At 39.2% G+C, this 27,776-nt stretch overlaps 1 protein-coding gene across 23 annotated transcripts in view; it reads right to left on the bottom strand.

The window, feature by feature from the left end:
* Positions 1 to 23,945, bottom strand: part of hhat (hedgehog acyltransferase) — a 210,601-nt gene extending 186,656 nt beyond the window's left edge. For all 23 annotated transcript variants that reach the window (XM_069931195.1, XM_069931184.1, XM_069931185.1 and 20 more), the window contains exon 1: positions 23,725 to 23,945. In XM_069931195.1, the coding sequence (XP_069787296.1) occupies positions 23,725 to 23,854 (130 nt within the window). In that variant the 5' untranslated portion in view covers positions 23,855 to 23,945. The remainder of the gene's footprint in view (positions 1 to 23,724) is intronic.
* Between the last annotated feature and the right edge of the window lie 3,831 nt (positions 23,946 to 27,776).

The following is a 27,776-nucleotide window of genomic DNA, read 5'->3' as shown; positions in this document are numbered from 1 at the left end:
GAAAAGTTGGACAAAAATCTTCAGATCTATTAAATAAGAAAGGATTGTTTCTGCAGTTGCTAAGGCAGTTACAAGGGTATCAGAATATGTTTGTTTATTTTTTCTCATATTAGTTTAAACGAAGATTAAATAATTGAAAGGAGAATTCAACTAATATCTGAAATATAGCATCGAAAAGCAATCTGAAGGACCCAAGAATTAGGAGCAGGAGATCACCAAGTCCTTTTAGCCTGCTCCACTATTCAAGATCATGATTGACCTTTAGAAGGAAATTTCATTAGACAGCTTCATTTGCACTGGTTCCAACAATAAACCACTTTCCTAATTGTTAAATGTCTGCAGATGCTAAAAAATGTATGGAATTGAATTATTAATGTACCTTATTCGTTTCTATTCTTAATTTAAACTGATCAACCCCTCAATGGCTATCACAATTTTTGTGATTGAATATCAATAAAACCATCAGTATCAGAATGATAAAGGAACAAATCAAGCACAAGCAATAATTACAAAGACATAATCAATAGTCTTAACTAATTTTTCATTGGCTCTTGGGTAAGCCTAGTACGAGCATGTTAAAAAAAAATCCTAGGATAACAGGGAATATTATTCTCTTTAACTACAGGTACTCCCCATCTTGCAACCTATGCGGCTTGCATCCATTTGCACTCAAGACCAATTTTTTTTTGTTGAAAAAATATAAAATTTACTCCGATTATGTTGTATTTGACAAACTATAACAGGGATACAGGGCATATAAATGTGCGTGTTACCTTGTTGGTTGGCATGGCCAGCTTGATTCCTGTACGCATGCGTGAGTCTTTGGTTGGCGCATGGGCAGTGGATTCACGTCTTGGAGTTCGGTTGGCGCATGTGCCAAGAGTTAAGTGCCCTAATGATATTGAATTCGCCCCTTAACTGTCACATATGCGCCAACCGAACTCCAAGACGTGAACCCACTGCCCATGCGCCAACCAAAGACTCACGCATGCATACAGGAATCAAGCTGGCCACGCCCAGCCTACAGACCCCAGGATGCTGACCAACAAGGTAAGCATGTGGAAAGATTCACCAAGGTTGATCGACAAATTCAGGAAACTTTAAGTTGTTATTGTCAAATCGAAGATGAGAAAAAAAATTGATAAAAAAGTTTGCTTTAGACTTCGGTACTCCACATGCGTGGGCAAAATTCCGACTAACATCCATTTCAAGATATGACCGATCCTTCAGTTCTAGTTACAGTTGTAAGTCGAGGACTACATATATAACATTGATCAATGAATCACAACTCAGTTTACACTATTGAAAAGGGATTAAACATATTTATAGTTTTATCTTTTAATTTTAAAAATTCAATAAATAGAAAAATTCAATTTTTAAAAAACTTTTTAACAAAACATTTGTTTAAAAAACCTAGGTTGAAGAAGGCTTTTATCCCCAAGTGACGATAAGCTTAGAACAGAAGATTATTATAGTCTTTGTATTTTTGTTTGGACCCATTATTTGAATATACAAACATCTGCTGAGAATCGTCTATTAGCTTAATTATCTCTGTAGAGTTCCACTTGATGTTGTAAAATATTTATTGCATTTGTACATGTCCAAATTGATATTATGAACTCATATGCATCAACAAAAATACAAAACTCAAAAGCAAGTTATTAAATAGTGATTGTTTTTCTGCTCTTCAAGAAACATTTGACAATGGTTTCACATCGATGTGACCATTTTATTACTGTAATATAGTTTTGATTGAAATTTAGTATATTAACTTGTCTTTATACATTTGCTGTTTGAGCTTAGCAACTTGGTTAAATGTTTTGCTAAGCCCATTAAATTAGAAATCTTGAGAAAAATTAAACTTAAAGTTTGCAAGTCTTTTCAAAGCTACTTTAGATAACAATTTTCCTACATCTTTCTCTTGGCATCATTGGTAGTTAACTCTGGTGAAATGACGTGGCACAGCATTTTAAATATTACTCTTTTCAAAAAAGATAGAAATGTTGATGTTAACTCCTCTTTGTCTTGTTCAACAATCTAAGCATTCAGAAAATGTCAATGAGACCCTCATTCATCCATCATTCTTCTGCAATGTTCTCCATCATTATCAATGCTTTACTGGTATTCTGAAACTGCAAACATGCGAATAAATCTATAATTTTATCTCCTGTTTATTATCAATTTTTTTCCAAAATAAATATTTGACTGCAGATGCATCTCCTTAAAGTGATCATTTGTCTGAATTAACTTAAAAACAGGCTTAGTGAGGTTTTAAGGAAAAACGGGTATTATTATTTACATACAAAGTGACTACAGGTGCTAAACAAAACATCATTACGATAAAAAAGTAGACAAAATACAGATGGCAGAAGAGCAAGCAGTGTGTGTAGAGAGTAGAAATTCTTCACGTGCATCTTATTGTCAGTGCACAGCAATTCAAAGATGAGAAGACTAGCAGTTCTCAAAGCAGAAATTCACCATGGAATTAGATTTTTTTTCCACTCTCCCATGGTGTCTAATATACATTATTATTAGAATTATAATTATTACATATAGTTAGCCCATTCAACTCAGATCTCTTGTTGAAAATAATATGCATCATTTATAACATGAATAAGTGGATTGAAAATTGTGCTTTATTAGACTTTGTGGATTCACTATTTAGATTATTTTCCAATCTCTTTATTGGTTTTTTGATAAAAATAATATCAGGTACATAGATACACATGAAATAATGTTTAAGTAAAATGAAATGATTTATGGTAAACAAGATACGCATGATTCATATTACTGATTAAAAAAAGGAAAAAGAGAAAAACATCTATTACTAATCTAATTTCTAAACCCAACCTTTTATATGAACGATTACTAACAAAGTCAGGCATCAACTACTGATTTTGATACTAATAGGTTCAGAAAAAGGAAAAGAAGAAAGAAAATTAATAAAAAACAAAAATAATTGATCTATAAATTTTCAAGATTCAATTTATTATCCTAGTAGTAAAACTGTGTCCTATTACACGAAATTCCCTTTCGCCTGCTACAAGGCAGATTCACCACCAGCAGAAATCGCCTAGGCACCTCTTAAATTTCTTACAGTCAGAGAAAGAGAAACAAAAAGAAAGAAAGAGTCCCCCCACCCCCCCCCACCCAAGAGTCACTGAGTATACATAGATTCACCTCCAGCACTTCCACAGCCACCCAGACTTCAGTCCAAACCATTGGCAACCCAAGCTCCAAATCTCCAACACTCAGCACCTTCAGCTACTCCTCACATGCCAGTCCCAATACCTGGTCCCCTGAGGGTTCCTCGTCTCAAGTCACCAGCAGAGGCCCATCACTGGTCCACCTCCGTGTTCACAGTCCCGTGAGTCATCTCTTCCGCTTCTCCTTCTCAAATGAGAGTTGGTATTCCCTGCTCCAGCCTTCCGCTTTCTCTGAGTCTGCAACCCCCCTCAGCTGCTGCCGATTACGAGGTGCCGCCATCTTGGGCACAGACCCCGAGGTCACAGGATCTCAAATAAAATCACTGTCGGCTTCCTCAACGGGCCATTCAAAGCCCGTGTAGAGCCAGAGGCAGTTGACTGGGTGGCTGGACCCCATGGGAGTACTGCATATCTGCTCCCTTGCTCCCCACTTAATTTTGAAATTAAGTTAAAAAAGAACCCCCAAAAATATTAATGCTTGTTTTATTAGTTGAGCACTTCATTTTCTCTAGAGAGAGAGGGATGCCATCAAATCCAATAACCATTGTGTATGTGTGGGAGGGACAACATCTTTCCATCACAGCAGAATGAACCTCTAGCAATCAGGGAAGCAAAAACAACCACATGGGATTGAGATGGAGTCAAAAGTCATTGGTTCACTCACTCCAAAAATAGCAAAAGGGCTCAGAATCAGATTTATATCAAGAATTAAAGAATGTACTAAATACCTCTTTCCAGAAGTTACAAATGGAGGGACATAATCAAATCATAATATAAAGTACCTTCCTGAGTTTTACACTTATCACATTTTGAGGATAGATCGTGGTAAAATTTAGCCAATTGAACTTTGAGTAGTGGGCCCTATGGACTACTTTTAATTGTAATAAGGTATGTTTAACACAGAGAGAGGATAAATGTACATTTTTCAAAACAGACTTCCATGCATCTTCAGCAGTCATGTTCCCAAACTTTCTTAATATTATTTGGAAGATTGAGAGTACTTTTTTTGAAGATCAATAAAATAACATGGATCAAAGTAACAAACAACTTTAATTTCTGAAGGCAAAGTTAGTGATATAACATGATAATAATAATTTGTTCATGGTTTAATGAAAAATGCCCATTATTAAGACCTCATAATGATATAAAAGAATGAAATGAGTGAAGCTGAAAAATAGTTAAAATCCAATTTGTAAAAACTAGGCATTTCTTTGTATAATTTACAATCCACGCTGTAGTGAAATGCCTCGCCTCTTGTTAAGTACAGATTCTGAGTTCTGGAGATAACAAAACCATTATAAATGCTTTTAACCTTTCTATTTGCCTCTATTCAGTGAGAGTCAGATAATTACAGGTGAAAATATATGCTCCAAAACCCTGTGGCAGAACACAATGGCGTTCTGTGAGATGTATTTTCAAGTCTGTCATTTGCAGTATTTATAGGCTCCAGTTATGCTGATCACAAAGAAAAGAGCATGCATTTGTGTAATGTCTTTCACAACTTCAATAGTTGCATAGTTCATATAACAAATCAAGTAGTTTTCATGATTACAACATGCAAGGGGGGGACGTGGCAAGATGGTGTAGAGTCTAGATGTGCAATCTCGACCTCTCTGGCCAGACTTTTAAGTACCCGTTTTTTAATTCTTTGTTTTCAAGTTTAAACTTTTTAAATTTTAGTTTAAAGTATCAAGGAATTATTATGGCCACTAATGGTAAAAAGATTAAACTTCAAGAGCAGAAGAAGTTACATTTTCGAAGTGCTGAAGATTTGAGGCCTAGACGACTTGATACAGTCCCAGGTTTAACCTCAACGACTGCCTGTGGGAGCTGGAAAAAAAATGTCACCAAGTGAAGGATAGCGCTGGAATTACGCATTCTCTGGAAGAAGGTGCGTGTTCCCAAGAAGTGGATCCCAATTTGGAAAGCCTTTCGATTTTAACAAAGGGAGCACGCAGGAAGACGACTCCATTGTTGGAAATGCATCAGGAAGCACTTCAATCTGAAGAAATCGCTTATCTTCGTGATTTCATGAAAAAACAAGATGTAGGGGGAGACCAGCGGAGACCCCCTGAGGAAGTCGGGGTGCCGTCGCTGGGAGTCCAGACCTGCAGTAAAATTTTTAAAATGCCTTCTGTTGAGTTGCAGCAGGAGCTGCAGTTACCTTGTTCTGCCACTATGTCAGAGAGAGAGCAGGGCTGAGCTTTTCTGACCTACAGTGTATGCAATTAAATGCAGTTATTCAACCTCTAATGAATGAGATGGTTCAAATGAATGCTAGTATAAGTTCAGAATTAAATACAGTTAAGCACATGTGGATGCATCTTATGAAGAATTTAAAAAATTTCAGTCTGCTTTTTTGGACTGTAAACAAGTGACTTCTAACACAGAAGTGTTGAAGGTTGAAAAATCAATCATAGAATTGGGAGAACATGAGAAGGAGCTAGAGAGGAAAATAGACTACTTGGAGAATCAAAGCAGAAGGAATAATGTGAAAATTGTTGGTTTGCCAGAGGTATAGAAGGACAAGATCCTCTTCGTTTCTTTAAAGACTGGATCCCACAAGTATTAGGGCAAGAATTTTTTTCTGGGGGATTGGTATTGGAAAGAGCCCATAGAGCTTTAAGAAGAACAACCTTAGCTGGTCAACCAACAAGACCTGTAATAATTCGATGTTTGAGTTATTTGGACAGAGAAGCAATACTTCGACTAGCAGTGCAAAATGCGAGACAACGACAAACTCCATTATTGATTCAGAATAGCAGAGTTTTTTTTAATCCTGATTTGAGTCAAGAGGTCATTCAACATCGATTTAATCTAGTTAAAGAAGTTTTGTGGCGTAAAGGTTATAAGTCTACTTTTCACTACCCTGCAGTGTTGAAGGTGTTTTATGGAGACTATCAATTTTGGTTTTTTGAAAATGATCATGAAGCAATGATTTTTGTTGATTCATTGCCAGATATAAGAGGACAAAGATGTAGTCCACCATTATCTCCTAAAGAAAAATCTGGTTGTTCTGGAAACGGAAGAAATGGCAGAAATGGGAAAAATGGGAATGGAAAGAGTCCAATTCCTTCTGAAATGGGATCTTTGAGATTGGAATCTTCTGGTTGAAAAGAAGAATTTTCTTTTTCTTACTCTATTTTTTTTGTTACTATGATATTTTGATGTTATTGATTATTTGGCTGGGGAGGGAGAGATTTGCTCTAAGTTCTTTACTAGTCATCAGCCACTGGTGGGTGACCCACACCTAATTTTTGCTTAGGGGATTACTACTTTTTGGTAGTTTTTTTTTGGGGGGGGGATTTTTTTTCTTTATTATTTTTTAATTTTCATTTTAGTTAATTTTTAATTTGTGATTTTTTTTCTCTATTGGAGGGCCTATATACATTGATTTGAGTTTTCATATAAAGATATTATTGGTATTTAGTAATAATAGTAGATGTCAAAGTTGAGGTTTGCTACTTTTAATGTTTGAGGATTAAATAGTCAGAACAAGCGTAAGCGAGTCTTGCCGTATATTAAGAAAATGAAAATTGATATTGCTTTCTTACAAGAAACACATTTGAATGCGAAGGAAAGCATGAAATTAAAGAGGGACTGGGTTGGGCATGTATATTCTTCTTCATTTAATTCTAGGGCTAAAGGTATAGCAATTTTGATACAAGATTACAACAGGCATGGATTTTTTGTAATTGATGTAAAAAGTTAGCAGTCTGCAAGTGGTTAAGGTAAATGTTATTGCAAGGAGTTTGTAGTGTGGTAATAGAGAACTAATCATTACAAGGTAGTTGGAATATAGAAATAGACAACAGTTGTTACAATTGTAAATGGAGTTGGTGAGACCAGACTCAAAATACAGTGCATAATTTTGCTCTTATTTAAAAAATAGAGTAGCACTGGAGTTGATGAAAGAAAGGCTAATTCCTGGGATGAGGGGACTGTACTATCAAGAAAGGCCAAAGAAGTTGGATCTGTATTCTTCAAATTACAGGATGATTTTATTGAAACACAGAGGATCATAAGTAGATGTGACAGGGTTGATGTTGAAATCTTTCTGCTAGTCGAAGATTCTTAAATGAGGAGACAACGTAACAAATATTAGAAAACAAAAAGCAAAGGAATATCTTCTTGTAGAAGATGGTGAATCTCTAGAATTCTCTAAACAGAGTCTGAGAAACCCAGATTGCACTGGACAACTAAGATTATTCTTCCTGAGCACTTTGGAGTGTATTTTGTGGATTTTGGGCTGCTGATCACAAAAAAATCTTAAAATGTTCCTATCACAAACTTTGTTTTTAGATACAGCCTATTATTATGATTTCCTGTCATATTTAAAGTCTACTTCTGAATCATGAACAGGTCACAACATTTGTTGTTTCGCAGCAGCAACAATAGTGTGAAAAAAAATTTCAAGAATACAAAACTATAAAGTGCAAGATGACATTGAAAATTCAGTTTCTGCATTCGCACTTGGGCTTCTTCCCTGCTGATCTTAGATTTAGTCAGTGATGAACGTGGTGAAAGGTTTCACTAGGACACTACGACCATGGAAAAACAGTATTAGGGCAACTGGAATCCATCAACATTGGACACTGACACTGATGCTTAGTACAAAGGAAAATCAGCGGCAAAACATTTTTAGGTCTTTTGAACAAATGTGATGCAACAGCATCATTATGTTATTAAAAATGCTAAATTCAATAAAAGTTAATGTTTCTCCAACTTCCTACGTGATTCAGCAAATCTGAAATTATCTTTGCGTTCAGCTTGACGTTGTCTATCATAATTCCAATTTTATTTCATGGAGCACACTTCTTGAAAAAAATTGTCCAGTGTTATCAGTCATCTACCAACAATTTAAATAAGGTTGGGAAGATCAAGGAACAAGGGGAAAATAGGGAAACAGGCACAGAAGAGGAGTTGAGTCCTGGAGTTAATCACCCATGTTATTTTGAATCATGGGGTTAGCTGGTGGAGACTGGGGGCCTGCTCCAATGTTCTTGAAAGCTGATAAATTTGAAATCATCATGAACCTACAGATATCAAAGTACTAATGCCAGATAATCTGCCTTTGGTAACTAATGATTGAGAAATAAATATTGGCTTGGATATTTGACAGAACCTCCTCACTCTTTTTTGAGATTACCACAATAAAGAATGACCTAGTGTTTCATGCAAGGTGGGATAAATAAATAAATAAATAGATAGATAGATGAAGGTTTTTCTATAAATATTTTTGACAAACTAGTGAGTATTAACTTGCCCATATTTGTTGAAATATAATACAATCAGATCACAAGACTCTGTTGATTCTGTTTGAAGTAGTCTCCAGATCAGCTGTGTACTGGCTTGTAAACCTGGAGTCTTGTGATTTGATTGTATTAAAAACAAAATACTAGGCCCTGTTCCTCATCCACATAAAATACAGGTGTTTCTATTAATTCATTGTAATTTGATTCAAACTCAGGTTTTTTAACTTTTTAAAGTCTGCAATAAGCTTATTGTAACACACAGCTGCTCAGTCACCTGCCTAGTGAACAGGTTTAGAAAATAATCTGTCAGCGATGTCTTTTTATAGCAGAATGTGACCTTCAATTAATCACTATATTTTCAGGAAACACTAAAATACCTGTAAATGTTGTTTGAAAATTTCATATTGAGAAGATAACTAAAAGATACTGTGCAGAAATAATTGTTAAAAAAAACCCAGGTGTTTGAGGAATTCCTCTGCTTGTTGCAGGATGATTGTATTCCGAATAACATTTTAAATCGTGCTGTTATTGAGATCTTGTGATACTCTAAATGCACAATATTAATGACACTTTTTAAAAGCTGCCTTAAAAATGTACAGCAATAATAAACATGATTCTTTTAACAGTTGTAGAAATGAAGATTTGACAATTTCTTTCAATGAGCCAATCCTATGTAAATGTGTTGAGTATGAATAGGAAAGAAATTTTGAATTTAGTACAATATTCTGCTGAAAATGTGCAATCAATCCTAAACTTTCCATTCCCTACAAGATCCTGCCAGATTTTCTAATTACTTGTAGCATTGTTTCAGATTTTCAGCATTTCTAGTATTTCATATCTGCAACATTTAAGGATAATTTTAAATCATTAATACGAGAGTCATTATTTAAAATAAAAAATCAGATGCCAGTGTTTTTGTCGTATTTCATGCATGTTCAAAGAAATTATGTTTTATTGTCTCTGTACCTTTGCAATGTTTTTTTTTAATGTTACAGGCCCAGAGGACCCCAAAACCCAGCAGCAATAGAAATTCACCAAGACAAATGGTTACTTAAACAAAAGTTGCTTTTAATTATCTTTAAACATGTAAACAGGATCAAACTCTAACTTATTACTATCAACTTAACCCCCTCCTAATTCTAAGCACACGTGTATGTAATGTGTGTACAAGTTCAGAAAAGTTCTTTGATTCACAGTCCAATCTACTTCTCACTCCTCCAAGTTCATCAGTATTAGGCAATTCTTATACTGTGCACAGAATTTATCATTTATGAATCTTCACCAGGCTTTGGTGCTTGAAAGGTGAATGGTTACTGCTCAGGAAGTTTCTTGCTGGTTTTCAGAAAGATTTGTTACTTGTTGGACACACACAACTGATTCCTTCCGATCAGCCACTTCAGTGTCTTGCCAAAGAAACTGGCCTCATCAGGGTTTTCCAGATGATAACCTCTCCTCCAGGTTACCACAGAGTTCCTTTTTGTTTCCCTTATTTCAAGTGAAACATTATACAGCCAGCCATCTCTTGTATGGACCACAAGGGCTTAAACCAGGCTGAACTAGGAACTCACAACTCATCTTAAAAATGGGGTTTTTCCACAAGTTTGCCAGCTTGTCATGTTCCAGTCCCAGCTGCTGCACTGGAGAACTAAATATTTTCTCTCTCTCTCTCTCTCTGAGAAAACCACATGACGCTCTTAGAACAGAAAACTGCGCTCAAGCCTCAGGCTGCGCTCAAGCCTCAGGCTGCGCCCAAGCCTCAGGCTGCGCCCAAGCCTCAGGCTGCGCCCAAGCCTCAGGCTGCGCCCAAGCCTCAGGCTGCGCCCAAGCGTCAGGCTGCGCCCAAGCGTCAGGCTGCGCTCAAGCGTCAGGCGCTCTTAAAACAGAAAACTGCACTCAGACTGCTATCAATCTTCAGAGTCCATTCATTTGTTGCTTTCCAAAACAATAATCCATTACTCCACAGCATGTCCAATAACACCTACTTGTGAAGTCCCTATAGGCATTCTTCAAAGTTTTTGCAAGGCACTCAGAGCCTGGACTATCTGGCTTAAGCTGAGCTCTGGCATTTTAAATGAGATCTGTGTTGTGATGTGTTTGTGACTCAAAAACCCACAGTTTATCTCCCCAAAACCTATCTGTACATAATATAAAATATAACAATCTGTCACAAAATTAAAAACAATCATTTTCAAAGTATACATTTTGCTGCAATATTTTATGTCAAACTTATCACTTGTCTCTAGCTAACCATCCCGTAGGATGATGGTGGTCCGTTTCAGTCCGTTTGTGGGATTTGATAGGTGCATCCTGGAGAGGCCGGACAGACTGATCCTTGACAGGCCCTGCTTGTCACATACTTGGCAGGTGAGGTCTGGAGGGGCAGAAGATGCAGAGGCTCCGTTGTGGTGCTTCCTGCACCTTTCCTCTGTTGCCTCTATGACCTTGTCCTCAGCAGCGTCCACACCTTTTCTGATGGTGTCCCTCCACTGTGAGGGATCTTGAGCCAGATCCTCCGATGTTAATGGGGCAATGTCAGCTTTGAGACTCCTGTGCAGAACATCCTTGTACCGTAGTTGCTGGCCTCCTCATTTTCGGGTACCACTGGAAACATGGAAGATGTCCTTGGGCAGTCTTCAGTCAGGCATTCTGACATCATGTCCTGCCCTGCACATTTGTAGTACAGGTGTGAAGTATTCTGCAGTCCAAGTTATCTTTTTTGTTGCTCAGAAATTACAGAACACTTTCCAGAATTAGGTTCTAAGAAATAGAAGAAATTGTAGCAGGCTGCACTGATCCACAAGCGAACCAGGTCACGTAGGTGCAGGCTCACATTGGGCTGACATCACAATGGTCCCAGTCGGAGGTGCCAAAAAGGATCATGGCAAGTGGTACTAATAAGAGTTGGTGGTTCAACTCACTCACAGCTTCTGTGTGGTTTTTTCTCGTTGGCTGCACACCAACTACACTGACCACAAGGAAAAGAGCAAGTGATAAAGCAGACTTTTTTTTTTAAAAAATGCAGTTCTTTCCGAGGCCAGAAATAAGGATTTAAAGCAAATAATTGACTAAAGGCAAATTCAGAAAGGAGATTGAAATAGATGAACAGAAAATAAAGAATTTACAACCAACTTCAGTGCCTCCATTGAGCTCTAAAGCTTCATATTCTGGCGAATTATATTTCATTTCACAGTAAAATATTGAACAAATACTTCAAGTAATCAATTCCTTTAGGAATGAGGCATGCAAAGAAATCGATCCTAATAAAAAATGATACTGCAATAATGGCCTGGATTTTGCCACTGGTCAATATGCTTGAATTTATCCTGAACTTTTATGCGCCAGATGTTCTATTCAGTCAGTTTTGCTCATTATTTGGGATCCAAGTATCACTGGCAAATATGGCAAAGTCTATTCACAGATTACCTTTGAAAGTACGTGTGAGCGACCTATTTGAACAACAGTATTTAAACAAAGAATTAAGTTACAGCAATATATTTCCAAATCCAGCTGCCATGCGATCATGATTAACTGCAAGTTGTTGTGCTTGTAGTAGGCACATGCCTACTACCCTAATGCTTCCTGGTGTTGATGTCCCAAGTTCTGACAAACTAGTCTAGGTGATAACTGCAGAATATATATATATATGCCTACGGTGGTGGAGGATTGTTTCTCAATTGTTTGGTTACTGTAGCTACATCAACCCCTCTACTTGCTCAGGAATTTGTGGAGGTTTAATATGACACCAGAAACCTTTCTACAAAAGTGAGGTGGAAAGTGTGTTGACTGCTACATCATGGTCCATCATGGGGACATCAATACCCTTGGCTGTAAAGCCCTCCAAAAGGTAGTGGACATAGCCCAGGACATCACAGACATTCCCACTATCGAAAACATCTACAGGGAACACGGTTGTAAGAGCAACAGCAACCATCAAGGATCCACACCACCCAGCACACACACTGTTCTCGCTGTAGCCGTCAGGAAAGAGGTATTAGGTGCCACAAGACTTGCACCACCAGGTCCTGGAACAGCTCCTACCCCTCCACCATCAGACTCTTCAACAACACACTCAATCAGGGACTCATTCAAGGACTCTTACTTGTGCACTTTATTGATTTTTTAAAATTGTCTCTGAATTGCACAGTTTGTCTACATTCATCATCTGTTAACAGTTCTCTGTTTACATGTATACATTGTATTTTATTTGCACTACCAATAAGTGGGAATTCTGCATCAATTGAAGAAAAAGAATCTCAGGGCTGTATGTGATGTCATGTCACTCTTGACAATAAATCTGAAATCCGAATCTATATCTTGGGCAGGTATTCTGTCACGTTCATGATACGTAGCCAGTGAAAAGGCTTTGGGATGTTGAAAGTGTGGCACTCACCACAAGACAACCAGTTTCTGGTCTACCATTGTATTTATGTGGTTGAGCCAGTTGAATTTTTGGGTCAATGGTAATCTCTCATTCTCAAGTTTAAGTTCAAGTTTTATTTATCATCCGATCTAATAGTGGGGTTAACGCAGTTACTAACTTGAATAGTCACTTTCTTCAACTGTGAATGCATAGTTAAAAATTCAAGATAACAGTGTTCTCCGGCCGTTGGTGAAAAATATGCAAACAAAAAAAATCAGACATAACACACATACTGACAAGCAATACATATTCAGGACAAATATACACAAAAACAAACATCATTCATCTTTCCAGGATATTTACACATATTTCACATTATTTTTTATCTATATATGTGATTATGTGCTGTGTGAGAAATGTATCATGTGTGTGCATTATGGTCTGGAGAAATAGTGCTTCATCTGATTGTACATGTACAGTCAAATGATAATAAATAAACTTAATTACAACCTTACATGGGGATTGAGGAGGACTCCATTGAAAATGGTAGATGGTTGAAGATGATCACTGTCTTGCAATTCTGTGGCACAATTGATTCTTGCCACTTATCACTCATGCCCACGTTGTTCTGATCTTGCTGCATGTGGGCATGGATTGCTTCATTAGCAGAGCTGAGAATTAAATATTGTACAAGCAATCTTCTAGTTCTGAACTTGTGTGGAAGGAAGTCATTGATGAAGATGGTTGACCCCACAACACTATCCTGAGGAACCCCATTATAGCCATCCCCCCCACCACCTGTTCGCGGCATCACTCACCCCTCCTTCATCCATAAGATGAATTCTCCACCAAGATAAACATTACTGTACTACTTACCTTGATCATTCAGACGCACCACTTCTAAACATCCACTGCGCCACAGGGTGGCCACCCCTGGTACTGCATCTTTTAAAATGGGCTCACTTAACGTCCGATCTCAAAGAAGGGAACGTGGACTTAAGAGGCGCATACCTGAGTCCAATGACTCATTGCGTTATATCTGAATTTGCGGGGTGCATTAAATCAGGGTTCCACTGTTCCATGAGGTTGGAATGACTGATAATCAAAATCCACATAATTTCCCTCTGTGCTAGGTACGATTTGGACCACTGAAATGTTTGCCTTGTGTTGCCCATTTATCAATTTTATCAGAACTCTTTGATGTCAAGGGAAGTCACAATGGAAAATAACACTCCCACAGTATTTGTGACCTGAATTGTAAACAATCTATTTTAAATTATGAATGAGAAGCAGAAAGTCCAATGGTCAATTAAAAGTCAAAATTAGTACAAAATAGAAATAGGATAACTGGATTAAAAGATAGGTTTTTTTTAAATTACCAATAGAAACTAAAATCTGAAGAGATTCTAAGTTGGTTATTGTTAAATTTTAGTGGCTGATGCTCTTTAGTAGGAGTTAAAACTTTCCTTGTCATTAAAAGGAAAAATCTTAGCGATATGCTCATATTCTTCAGCTTCTAGAAGCATGCCAATTCAGAGTCCTGTGTTTAACTATACTCTTGCACTTGATGAAAGTGGCCACTGAAATTAGTAGCTGTGTTAATCTCACTATTAGATCGGCAGCAAAACCCCAGTCCCACTAGTGGGGAAAAAAAATTAAAAAAGGGATGTACTGAACAGAGACATGCCAATGAAATTCTATTACTGAAATCAAATCAACAAATCAATGTTGCACAGGAGGCCCTGCTGGTCCCCAAGAGTGATCACATCAGTCCCATTCCCCAACTCTTTCCCATAATTTTGCAAACTGTTCTCCTAGTGAAATCACGGCCTCTCCTTCAGACCTTGTATCCATCCTAAAGTGCTTTGTTCTCGCCACTGTGTGGCATGCTTGCATTCAGAGGTGTGCAAAATTTCAACCCCAATTCCTGCTTTGGTACTCTAGGCTTACTAATGACTCGTTTAACATGCCTAATATTTTGGGGGATTTGTACACTGATAATGTACAAATTGAGAAAAGGGTAAATAGTATTGAGAGGAGACTTCAAGCATGCTGTGGTAATACAAGTGCAGATTCATTGGACACTAGCACTGACAAAGAAGATAACTATTCTGCTGGGATGAGTAAAGATATTCAAATTTCATGCATTGTGCTCAAACCTCTGAATGCAAGCATGCCACACGCTGCCTTCACCACTCTATCTACTGTGTTACCACTTTCAGAGAGCTATTAACAAAAGGGACCCAGGGATCCTTTGCCTTCTTTAGCACCCAATGCATGTCCTAATCCTCTTCTTCAAATGCATAACCTTGGACTTATTGAGATTAAATTCCATATGCCAATTCTCTACCCAACCCAAGGGCAGCACGGTTAGCATAGCAATTAGTGCAACATTGTTTCAGTACCAGCAAAAATAGTTTGAATACCACCCTGGAGTTTGTACATTTCCCCACATCCACATGGGTTTCCTCTGGTGGTTGCAGTTTCTTCCCACCCTTCAAAACATATCAGGGGTTGTAGGTCAATTGAGTGTAATTGGGCAGCAAGGGCTCATGGGACGAAAGGGCCTGTTACCATGCTGTATGTCTACATTAAAATTTTAAACATTTTTAAAATACCCTACTGTAGCTTTAGATAGGCCTCCTTGCTATCCATAACACTACCAACATTGTGTCATCAACAAAGCTGCATTCATATCCAAATTGATAATGTATATCACAATCAACAAAAGAGTCATTAATATACATCACAATGAACAAGGGTCCCTGCAACAATCCCTGAAATATACTGCTGGTTAAAGATTTCCAATCAGAAAAGATTTCTTCCATCTGGCCTCTGCCCCATCACCAAACCAAATGGGTTCATGTGCCTCAAGCTTCTGGACCAGCTAGGTTGACAAGTGCATTGAGGTTACAGTGATCAACTACTCATCCAGGGAAAATCAGAAACTATGGCGAGACATGGAGGTTTGCACATTGCTCAGAGTTCGTGATGCTGCCTTCAGGTCAGGTGATGAGATGGCAATAAGAGTATTAAGGCTGAACTCACTCATGCAATTAGGAAGGCAAAGCAAGGGTATGCAAAGAGAATCTAGACACCCATGTGACACTAGCAATAAGAGGTGCAAGTGGCAAGGCATTTGAAGCATATCTGATTACGCCAAACTTCAGTGATAATTATGCCTCCCTTCCAGATAAGGTGAATACCTCCCATGTACGGTTTAATAAGAAAAAACAATGTGACACCAAAAAGAGCCCATCTCTCTCTGAAGAACAGATGCCCTGCATAGCTTCAGCTGTCTGGAGGACTCTATCCAAGATGAACCCATACAAAGCAGTAGGACCAGACAACGGGTGATTCAGAACTGTGCAGCCGAGCTGACAGGCATCCTAAAGGGCATCTTCAACATCTCAATACAGCAGTCTACTGTCCCTGTGGGACACAAAGCAGCCACCATCATCTCAGTGCCTAAGAGAGCAACAGTAACTGGATTAAATGAGTACAACCTATTGGCAGTAATCTCTACCATCATGAAGTGTTTGAGTGATTGATCTAGGAATGCATCAAATCACACCTTCCAATGACATTGAATTTGTTCCAATTTACCTACCAACCACACCAGTCCACAAATGATGCAATAGCCATGACCTTCCACTCCATCCTGGCCCACATAGAGAATAATGCCTCACACACCAGGCTACTTATTGTTCACTGACTTCAGCTCAGTGTTCAACACAATCATATCTCAGAGAATGATAGATAAACTGTTCTCACTGGGACTCAACACTCCTCTCTGCAATTGGATTCTGGACATTTGTTTTTTAAAAAGAGACACAGCTTGGTCATAGGCACCTCTGGTTCACAAGCCTGCACTGCTCAAATGCACCAACAAACCTACACATCTGTACATTTTGTAGGGTGGGAGGAAAGCAGAGCTCCCAGAGGAAATCCATGCAGTCGCAGGGATAAGGTACAAAGTCCTTATAGACATCTCTGGATTCAAAACCACTTTGCTGGCTCTGTTATGGTGTTGCGCTAACCACTACACTAACCGTGCCACCCTTTCCACTCACGTATCACCTCAAGCAAGCTCTAAGGCATAGGTGCTCTGTGATTAGTAAGGGAAGGGGTGTGTGAGTAGGCAAAAAATGGTTGAGAATCACTGCTCAAGACCTAATTGTTACTGAAATATTTCACTTGAGAAAAATTGTCATTGGCCCATTTCCTTTGGAGTTATGAAATGGTGCACATAACGAGTCAATTAGGTACAATTAAAACAGTAGCTTTCAAACTTTTTCTTTCCACTCACATACCACCTTAAGTAATCCCTCACTTATCATGGAGCACCTATGACATAGGGAATACTTAAAGTAGTATGAGTGGAAAGAAAAACTTTGACAACCACTGCTTTACACTAACTTATTGACCAAAGGACCAGTCAGTCCAGGATGGTAGCATCATCTCAAGTCTCATCACGTGTACCTCAGGGGTATGTGCTCAGCCTGCTACTGTTCGCACTTCTGATTCACAACTGCACTGCCACATTAAATTCAAACAGGATCATCAAGTTTGCAGATGATATAACAGTGGTTGGCTTCTTTGGAAAGAAGTCGGTTCACAGAGAGGAGGTTGGGAGGCTCACAAAATGGTGCGAGAACAACCCGAGTCAACATGGACAAGACAAAGGACTGTGGACTTCAGGAGGACAAAGGTCGACCACTCTCCATCACACATCAATGCTTCTGTCAGAGTATACGTCATGGTCCAGATAAACATCCTTTCATCTGCTTGAATGTTAAATCAAATGATAATAAACTTGAACCAGTTTACCATTCACGGTCTTGTTAAGCATCTCAGTAAAGTTTATATAAACAGCAAGCCTTTAACCCTCCCCTCATCAATCTTCATGGTTCCGTCCTCAAAACACTAAGACAAATTAATGAGACAGGATTTCCTCTGCACACAATCATAATGGCCTTTCCTGATCAGTGATCAGTCACTGCCTTTCCAAATGTATAAATTAATTATGCTAGGATTTTCCTCAATTATTTCCCCATCTCCGAGACAAGACTCACTAGCTTGTAGTTACCTGGCTTATCCCTGCTGCCTTTTTTAAATAAAGGAACAGCATTAGCCATCCTCCAGTCTTCTGAAACCTCATCTGCACCGAACAGAAAAATACCAGAAGTCTCTATCAGCGTGCCAACTATCTCTTCCATTGGTTCATGTAACATTCTGCAATAAATCTCATGCACCCCTGAGGATTTATCAACCCATGGTATTTAACACCTTCTCCTTCTTAATACTAACCAGCTTCAGATCATTCATGTACTCCTCACACTACCTTCCATGTCCCTCTCTTTGGTGAATGCAGATGAGAAAATTTCATTTAGGACTCACCCACATCCCCTGGCTTCACACATAGTTTACCCCTATGGTCTCTTAAGGAGACCCACATACTCCTGATATACATATTTCCTGGGACTATTCTTAATATACTTGCCAAGGATACTTCATGGTTCATTTTCCTCAGTTCTCTCCAATACACTACATTCCAGCAGCTGGACAAATCGTATCATATTTGTATTCCTTAGTTTAAAAGAACAAGGGAGTGACCTTAATCAAACATAATAGATCCTAAGCAGTCTTGACAGGGTAGCTGCTGGCCTGTCATCACGAATGGGAGAGTCAAGAACAAGGGGACATAGTTACAAAATTTTTAAAAACTAGTCATTTATAACTATAAATTTGGTATAAATTTCTTTTCTCAAAATGGAGCAAATCTCTCTCTGGAATTCTCTCTTCTGAGGATGGTGGAGGCCAGATTATTAGATATATTCAAGATGTAGATAAATATTTCAACAATTGAGGATTTGAGATTTATGGGGAATTAGCCAAGGGGAGAAGCTGAGGCCAGCATACATTAGGAATGATCATATTGAATGTCAGAACAGGCTTGAGAGGCCTGGTAACCTAATCCTGCTTTGATTTTGTGTTTCTTGTACATCCAGGCACCTCTTCTTCCTGCAAACCCTTTAGAAATGTATCACTTGGTCTACATTGTCTTCTCGGACATCCAAGTTGGAAGAACATTATTTCATAGCTCTCTGAATTAAAACGTCATAAATCACTTGTCTGCATAATCGGCCAGGCTTGTCTCTTGTGGACAACAATAGGCTACTTGCCATATTTCCCAATTTCAACTATTCTAAATTAGCATGTGCTGGATTAGAGGACAACTATAGTTATTGAGCAGAAAAATGTAAAGAGGACTCGAGAGGCTATTTCCCCCTTCCTCCCCCCTCCCTCTTCCACCACCTCACAGAGCATGGTGGGTTTATGGAATAAACTTCCACAGGGAAGTTGTAGAGGCAGGTCCAATCCTAACATTTCAAAGATATTTGGGCAACTACATGGATGGGAAAGGTGTACAGGGATTATGGATGAAATACAGGCAAATGGAATTAGCTCAGGGAGACATCTCATTCAACATAGACAGAATGGGCTGAAGTGTTTTTTTTATGCTCCATAATTCTATGACTTAATAATTAATTCACCACGAGAATGAATGTAAATGAAAACAAATTAAATCAACAGTCAATGTTGTGTATTCATTACAACACACAACCGCAAGAGGCACATATCTCTCAAAAATACATATAGATGGTTAGTAATTCATCATTCAAATGGCATTTGTCCAACAAATATAGTTTCCCAATGTAATCCAAGCAAACCTTGGTATGCCTGTAAATGGCTTAGTCCCTACCCAAGACGCCTCCTGATCAATTTGAACAACTAGTCAACCTGATGGAAGTAGATCAATGTGTCTAGATAGCTGGAGAGAATGACAGTAATAATTCACTCAACATGGACCTAACATGGGAACAATCTGAATGTACACAATAATCGTTACTAAAAAGTGATTTAAAAAACATTTTTAGTCAGTGATATTGTAATAACCAAAAGTGCTGTGAGCAACTACAATTCAACAAATGCAATGTTGTGTTAAATTTATCTTCTAACCTGCAATAACAGGGAAAGTGATTAAGGAAGTTGGAGGGACAGAAATTAAACAAATCTAATGCAGAAAGAAGATATACTGATGCAATGAATAAAATAGTTTCTTAAAAAACACCAGAGAAATTAAGCCTTACTGAAACAAAAACTAACAAGCATTAATTAAGAACTAAAAATCTCATTATGTTTGGAATGAAATTCCAGATTGCATTCAAGGTCTGCCCTCTAGTGTTAAATTTCAAATTGTGTACCCAATACAATGTAATTGATATGTGGATAAACATTTCCAATTATATCAACGATTTGAATGCAAATCTATACGTTAAAATATGAATAACATCAACTGCACATATATAGTTTAAAATTCAGATGTTCTTTCTTTCTTTCTTTAAGACACAACCTTTTCCCTGGCCCCAACTTTAACAATTTTGGATTTGTTTTGAAGAATTTTTATTCATTCAACTTCAAATAATAATGGCTATACATAAACCCATTTTAAAAACTATACACACCTTTATGATATTTAAGATAACTATACATTAACAATTTTGAATTGGTACCACTAAAGAAAACTGAATGACAAAAGTAAAAAACACATTTAAACCCTCAGTTTCCTATTATCCATCAATGAATGAACAAGTGATAAGCATATTGATTAAAGTATTTGAAATGGTGGATGAGAAGAATTTTTTATGAGTGTAGGTACAGGAGGTGTCCAGAAGAGACATAATTTTAAAATTAAAACAGATACCTGTATTCAGAAATGCATCAGAAAACTCAAAAATGGCAAATGGAACACTTCAAAAAGTTATAAGAACAAGTTCAATTCAAAATGAGTGATTACTTTTTGGTAACATTATTGTAAAAGGTTCGACAGAGACTGCAGAGCATACTGCATGTTATTTATTTAAAAGTTTATTGAATTGCAAGATGGAGAATATCCCCTCTTCAATGCATAATGAAAATGTACACTCATTCTTAGTCACAGAATGTATTTACCGAAATTATTAATTTAATCTTCATATCACACGTTATTAATAACCCTGAAGAAGTGTGAAGCAAAATTGAAAATATAGCTAGATATAGAAACAAATAGGAGGCTGGTAGTGGAAGGCTATTTTTCTCCAAATTAGAGGCCTGTGACCAATGGGGATCGGTCCAATACAGGAACTGGTATTGGGTACACCTTTTCACCAATTATATCAACGATTTGGATCAGACTGTAAGCATCAGGATTATTAAGTTTGCAGATGACACTAAAATTGGTGATAGTGTACAGTCACAGTTATCCAAGACAACAACAATATCTTGATCAATAGGGTAAAAAGGCAGAGGAATGACAGAGGGAGTTAAATTCCGATAAGTATGAGGTGCTGCGAGTCAAACCAAGATATCTACAGTAAATGGGAGGACCCTGGAGAGTGTGGTAGAGTACTTAGGGGTACAGATACAAAGTCCCTGAAAGCAGCCACACAGGTAAACAGAGTTGCGAAGAAGAAGTTGGTCTTCATTAGTCAAGAAACCGAGTACAGGAGTTGGGATATCATGTATACGATGTTGTATTGTATGTACCCTGCTATAGGATGGACATCATTATGCTGGCAAACACACCAAAAAAGATTCACAGAATTAGAGAGGCGTGACTTACACAGAGAGCAACCAAAGTTGTAAGCCATTCATTCAGAGACATAGGTTTAGATTCATCATTGCAATTTTAGGATCAAATAAATCAGGATTTGTTTCAAGAAAAGCTTGCCTCAGTCCTCATGATCTTGAAGCTGTTACACTACGACTCCACTGAATTGTTAATAAAAAACCCAATGGGTTTACTTGAATCCTCAGGAAAAGAATCTACCTCCTTTATCCAACCTGCCCCACGTGCAACTCCAAAAGTTATCAGTATATTTGATCTTAATTGCACTCTTAATTCAGGGGAAATTAAAGATTGACAATAAATACTAGCATGTCAACTTCCTTTCAATAATTAAAGAACTTCAATTTATCATTGCCAATACTAGTTTTACTTTAGTCAATACATATCAGTATCCGGTTTCTCTTCACTTTTCATTCTTCTGTAGTAATAGCTGACAATGCTTTCTCAACTGCATGGGCAATTCAAGTTTTGAAATCTCTCTAATATTATGTATCAATGCTTTCAATTTGAAAGTCATCATTGCAGACTCACTTACTTAAATCCTTTTCCTTGGGAGACAACTTTACCCAGCATTGTTAACTGATATATCAGATGTGAATCAATATCAAGAGCAGTCACTGAATACAGGATTTGTATGTTCTTTATGTTGATTACTTCTCGAGTTCCCACTGTGGGTACGATCATTCTAAGACACCAGTCTGGAGCTTGCAATTTCACTTTATATCTTGGCTTCTCCGTTTAGCACAAGCATATTATTTGAGTTATGTCAAAATTATCATCTTATTATAACATGCTGGATTTGCCTTCAAACTATTTTAAAATTAATTAACTATAAATCATTTTGTATCAACACCATATAAATGTACATATTTTCCCACAATAATTGCAAATGTACAGCAAGTTTAAAAAAAACCTGCCATTCCCAGTTCACGCATAGAACAGTACAGAAAAAGGATGCCAATTTTAACTAATTCCATCTGCCTGCACATGGTCCATATCCCTTTATCTTTGACCTGTTCTTCCTCCTGGCTAAATGCCTCTTAAATGTAATTAACATATATGCTCCACCTCCCCTTGGCACTGTGATCCAGACACTTACCACTCTCTCTGAAGATGCCTCGAAAAACTCCTTTTCTCGTATCTGTCATTCCAAGTTGCCCAGTCTCTCCATACTGCTGATACTCTCTCTAATGCAGGCAACATTCTGGTGAATTACTAATGCAGCAACCAGAACTGCACCCAATACTCCAAATGTGACCCAAACAAAGTATCACACAGCTACAATCTGTCTTCCCAACTTATCTACTCCATACCTCAACCTATAAAGGCAAGCACGTCACACCCTTCATACCACCCACTTTCAGGGAGCTATCCACAAGATCCATTCCATTGATCCCTGCAGATCACCCCCCAGCTCACAGACCTGTAATCGGAACAACGCAACCCTTTCTCCTCCAATAGCCAAGCCAGGTTTGAATCATGTGCTTTAATTTTCTGGATGAGCCAACATCCAGGTGGACACCATCATCACCTCCTTGGCAAACCAATTAAGTTGTCACACTCTGCCCAAAGCCATTGTAGAGCATGTCAAAAGAACCAAAGACTTGTTGATCCAAATCAAGGCTTTTATTAACTAAAAAGACTGGAGCGTATCACATGTAGGTCGACTAGTCCAGAATGACCCGGTCTGGCGAGGAGCAATCCTTTAAGACCTGCCAGTAGGCGTGGCTACACTCTCAGCCAATCACAGTCATCCTACACTACCATCTGTACAGAGACACATTGGTGATAGAATCTGGACTGATACAGCCATTTCCCGAACTCCATGAGTTTCCAAATGCCAGTATGTCCTCTTCCTAAGAATCTTCTCCAACAATTCATTGATCTTTAAAAACTTGTTGGTGAATCTTAGATCACTTTGTGAAGCTCACCAGCCCAAAATTTCCAGACTTATTCCTTTCGCCTTGACAACAGTGGGGCTCTTCTCCAATCCTCCTGCAGGACCTCATCGAATTATTTCTTTTTTAAATTCCCAGGCTCTTAATTCAGCCTTTCCTATTTTCTTCACAGTGTTTTGTTCCTTACTCTGGTCCTGCAGATAGAAGGTTCAGTGCAGAAAGAAACCCTGACCCATGTTGATAAGAATGCCCAATTCCTGTAACTTTAGCAAAAAAACATAATCTTGAATATTGAACAGGGAGCGCATAGCAGGGGCATGCAAAGCGCCCTTACTTCTGGAGAGTTTGAACAGCTCATAGAAGGAGTACAGGTGGCATCCAACCGTGGTGGCGAGGTAGAGGGTGAGTTCAAAGGTCGGCAGGGGTGCGCTTGGCAAGAGTCCGACTGCACCGCCGCAGCGCATCGTCCTGGAGATGCCTCTCCCGTTGAGAAACAGACGGCCCGCTGGAGACTCGCATTAAAGATGGCCCCCGCCCGGAGCGCGCGAACGCTGCCAGGCCCGCCCCGGAGCGCGCGAACGCTGCCAGGCCCGCCCCGGAGCGCGCGAACGCTGCCAGGCCCGCCCCGGAGCGCGCGAACGCTGCCAGGCCCGCCCCGGAGCGCGCGTACGCTGCCAGGCCTGCCCGGCGCGCGAGGACGGCCCCGCAGCGCCTCCACGCTTTCGTCCTGGCGGTGCAGCGCCCTCGTAGGCGAATCGGGCAATGGTTCTTCCCGAAACCTGAGCAGAGCTGCACCATTGCCATCCGATGGTACCAGCCCATATTAGATTCTGGAGGGAAACTTGATGCACTCACTGGAATTTGCTTTTTTCTGAACATTTGACTAGTGAACGCGTCGAGCCGAGAACGAACAATTTTATAAATTATGCAACGGTCTATTTGAACTCTATGGTTCTGACCCAATGGAAGTGGATGAAATTGTGGATGCACCGTGGTTGAAGTAGAAACACAAAATACTAGAGAAGTTCAGCAGGTCAAAGAGTGTCCTTTATGTAGCAAAGGTAAAGAGACACGTCCAATGTGTTGGGCTTGAGCCCTTCATCAAAGTATGAGAAAATGTGGCAAGGACCCAACAAAAGAGCCAGTGGGGGGGGGAATGGGTTGCAAAGGTAGATGATAGATGGGGACAGCAGCAATGAGGGGGAGGGGAGAAATGGCTGGGCTGTGTGGGCGAAAGAACTGGAAGGACAGGAAAGGGGGGGGTGGGAAAGAAGGGGCAAACAGGCTTAAATGAGACCAGTAAAGTCAATGTTCATGCCATGTGGCTGGAGGGTGTCCAGATGGAAAATAAGGCCATGGACAGACGTGAATGTGGGAGTGTGACACGGGATTGGAATGGTTGGTCACTGTGGTTGCAAACAGAGTAGAGGTGCTGAGCGAAGCGATCTCCCAGTCTGCGACCAGTCTCTCCGATGTAGAGAATGCCACAAAGGGTGCACCGGACGCAGTAATTAAGTCCTCTGGATGTACAAGTGAAGTGTTGCTTCTCGTGAAAAGCCTGTTTGGGGCCCCGGACCAGTGAAGGAGAGTTGTGGGTGCAAGTGCTGCACCTCCTGTGGGCACAAGGGAATCATTACAATTTCTTCGTATTGGCATAATTCTCTTTCAAAATCTCATTAAGTAAATTATATTCTTCGTTAAATATGGATGTACAAAGTCCGGAGTCATCTCAGTCATTCCCCAACATTTTTCTCTTCTGGGGTTTCCTGTTACAAGTAATTAACTATTTGGGTCATTACACCGAACTAACTAACTTTTTAGAGAATCACATATGATTATTCTTTTGCGTCCACAGATGCTGCTTTTCTGTTATAATTTGTTCAACGATTTCTGTGTGCCTTCTTCCCCTGCAATAATTGGGGACTGGGCCAAGCTGAGCAGAACTGGAAGCTCTGACCAGATCTACCGGGACCATTGCCTGAAGAGGGCGCACGAAATCAGTGAACCGGTGCGGACTCGATTTACAGTTTCCACTCTGTAAATGGTTATATGGTTATGGTTATATGTGTTAAACCTGGAATTCAGAAGTTGTATGATAATTGCATCAACTCCACCTCAATGCCATTCTCAGTAAAATACTGCCTTGATGTTAAGGGGAGTAACTTCACCTCTAGAATTCAACACTTTGGTTTGCCCCAAAGTAAATCCAAGCTGAGCATTGGGGAGTAGGTAACTGGTGAACAAGTGTTACTTGATAAAACTCTTGGTAAAAATTTCAGTGCAGAATTGTTGAGCAGCAGTTGGCTAGGTTGAATTTATCCTGCTTTTTGCAAATTTCCACACTATTCAGTATTGTAATTGAACTTGAACACCTTCATTAGAGGTGTAGGTGGATTTTTTTTAGACGTACAGAACAGTTACAAGCCCATTCCACCCAATTAACCCTCAATCCGGTTGAAGGGTAGGAGGAAATCGGAGCACCTGGAAGAAACCCATGCAGATACAGGGATAGCAGCGTCAGATTCAAACCCAGGTTGTTGGTGCTGTTGTAGCTTTGAGCTTATCACTACGCTAACTGTACCAGCTTAAGGCATGGCACTGAGGGACTGATTTTCAGTACTACGGTGGGGATTTCATCTGGTCCAATGGTGCTTCCTGTGTCCACTGCTCGCAGTCAATTCTTGATATCACATGGACTGAATCAAATTGGCTGATCAATGTCTTCTGTAATGGTGGCCTATCAGGAGGACACCTTCCTCAATCACATATTCAGCACTACTGGTGAATGTTTCAGCCTTTTCATCGGGACATCGTCATTGCCTGTAATTTTACAACCGCATTCATAACTAGAGGAGGTAGGAATGCAGAGCTTTGCTGTTCGATCTGATCTCTTAGTTGTGAGATGGCATGCTGTCCTATTCTGTTTAACATACATGTTACACTTCCATTAGACTGGAATTTCATCATTTTGATGTTGTGCAAAGCTCTGCCTGTATGTTGTGGAGCATTGTCCTTTAAGAATAGGGCAGCTTTTTAAAATGTAGTGAATCAACACAGTAGGAAGGCCTTTCCAGCCCATGAAACCTGGCTGCCCTAACTACACCCAATTAACCTACTAATCCACATATTTTGGAGGATGGGGGGCGGGGGGGGGGGGGGGGGAGATCCAGAGTACTCGTTCAAAACCTATGCAGGTCACAGTGAGAATGTGCAAACTGCTTATAGGCAGTCCCGGGTCGCTGGCTGTGCAATAGTGTTGCGCTAATTGCTACCATAAAAGCAAGAGGTAAAGGCAGGCATGCATGGTTTGCCACTGGCAGCTTGTTCTGGTCCATATTATCAGACCAAATTACACTTCCACCTTCTGACCAATTGTTGCACTTTCAGTATTTGCCCAGCAGGTGGCGAAACATACCAATTAATGTCTGACTACTCAACTTCTCAAAGGTGTTTATTCCAAAACTGAAATATAACTAAAGAAATCCATTTATATAGTATCATGAATAGCCAAAGTAATGTAGCATTTTTGCTTCAAAAAATGATGGCTAGAGTCATGTTTGAAGCAGGATACCAAAGACTTAGTCAAAGCCAGTGTTGAAATTGAAATCGAGGTAAAGAAGCAGAGAGGTTTAGGAAGGAAATTCCAGTGAGAATTTAAGTCTTAAAATAGGGAAAAAGGAAGAAAAGCTGAGAACATTCCACTTTATATGTTGATGATCACCAAAGTTAAAGCTGATTATGAAGAAAAACCACAACTCCATATTTGGCAGACGGTAAAAGGGACATGAATCCAAGGAAACAGCCGAAGAAGCATGTACTGATATGGAAAAGCATGTTCAAATGTTCTGGAAAACTGGAGGTTTGACTGAACAGTATAAGTATGCAACTTGTGAGCTGCGTGCCAGACTCTCTTGAGGTAAGAGTAGCTGCAGGTGGCGATAATAAAATACAGTGAAATTTGTAACCATATTTACATTTGTTTATCAGGTAATCTCAGGTACACTTTCACACCAGAGTTTAGGGTCCTGGCAACTGAAGCTCTGGCCATTAATGCAATAAAAATTCTGGGAGATGCCAGAATTCAGAAAGAGAGGAGCATGAAAATATCCAAGGTTGTCAGGCAGAAGGAGTATAGAGTTGTGACAAAGTATATAGAGGTATTCTGGAGTCCTCTGGATTCGTAACAAAGGGCATGGATCAATTTGAAAACTGAGAAGGGCTCATAAACTGTCAATTCCTTTCAGTCGTTCATTCACAAAGTTTGCCCCGCCTACCCCAATTTCACATCATTACATTGTGCAAGGCCTTGCCACTGAGACTCAAGACTTGTGACCAAGCACAAATTGGCAACAGTGAATCAATAAATGTATAACTATTAAACAGGAT

This window comes from Narcine bancroftii, chromosome 4 (assembly GCF_036971445.1).
Source record: "Narcine bancroftii isolate sNarBan1 chromosome 4, sNarBan1.hap1, whole genome shotgun sequence".
NCBI classification, from domain to species: Eukaryota; Metazoa; Chordata; class Chondrichthyes; order Torpediniformes; family Narcinidae; genus Narcine; species Narcine bancroftii.
The sequence above is the reverse complement of the archived record's forward strand: the minus strand, read 5'-3'. Positions and strand labels throughout refer to the sequence as shown.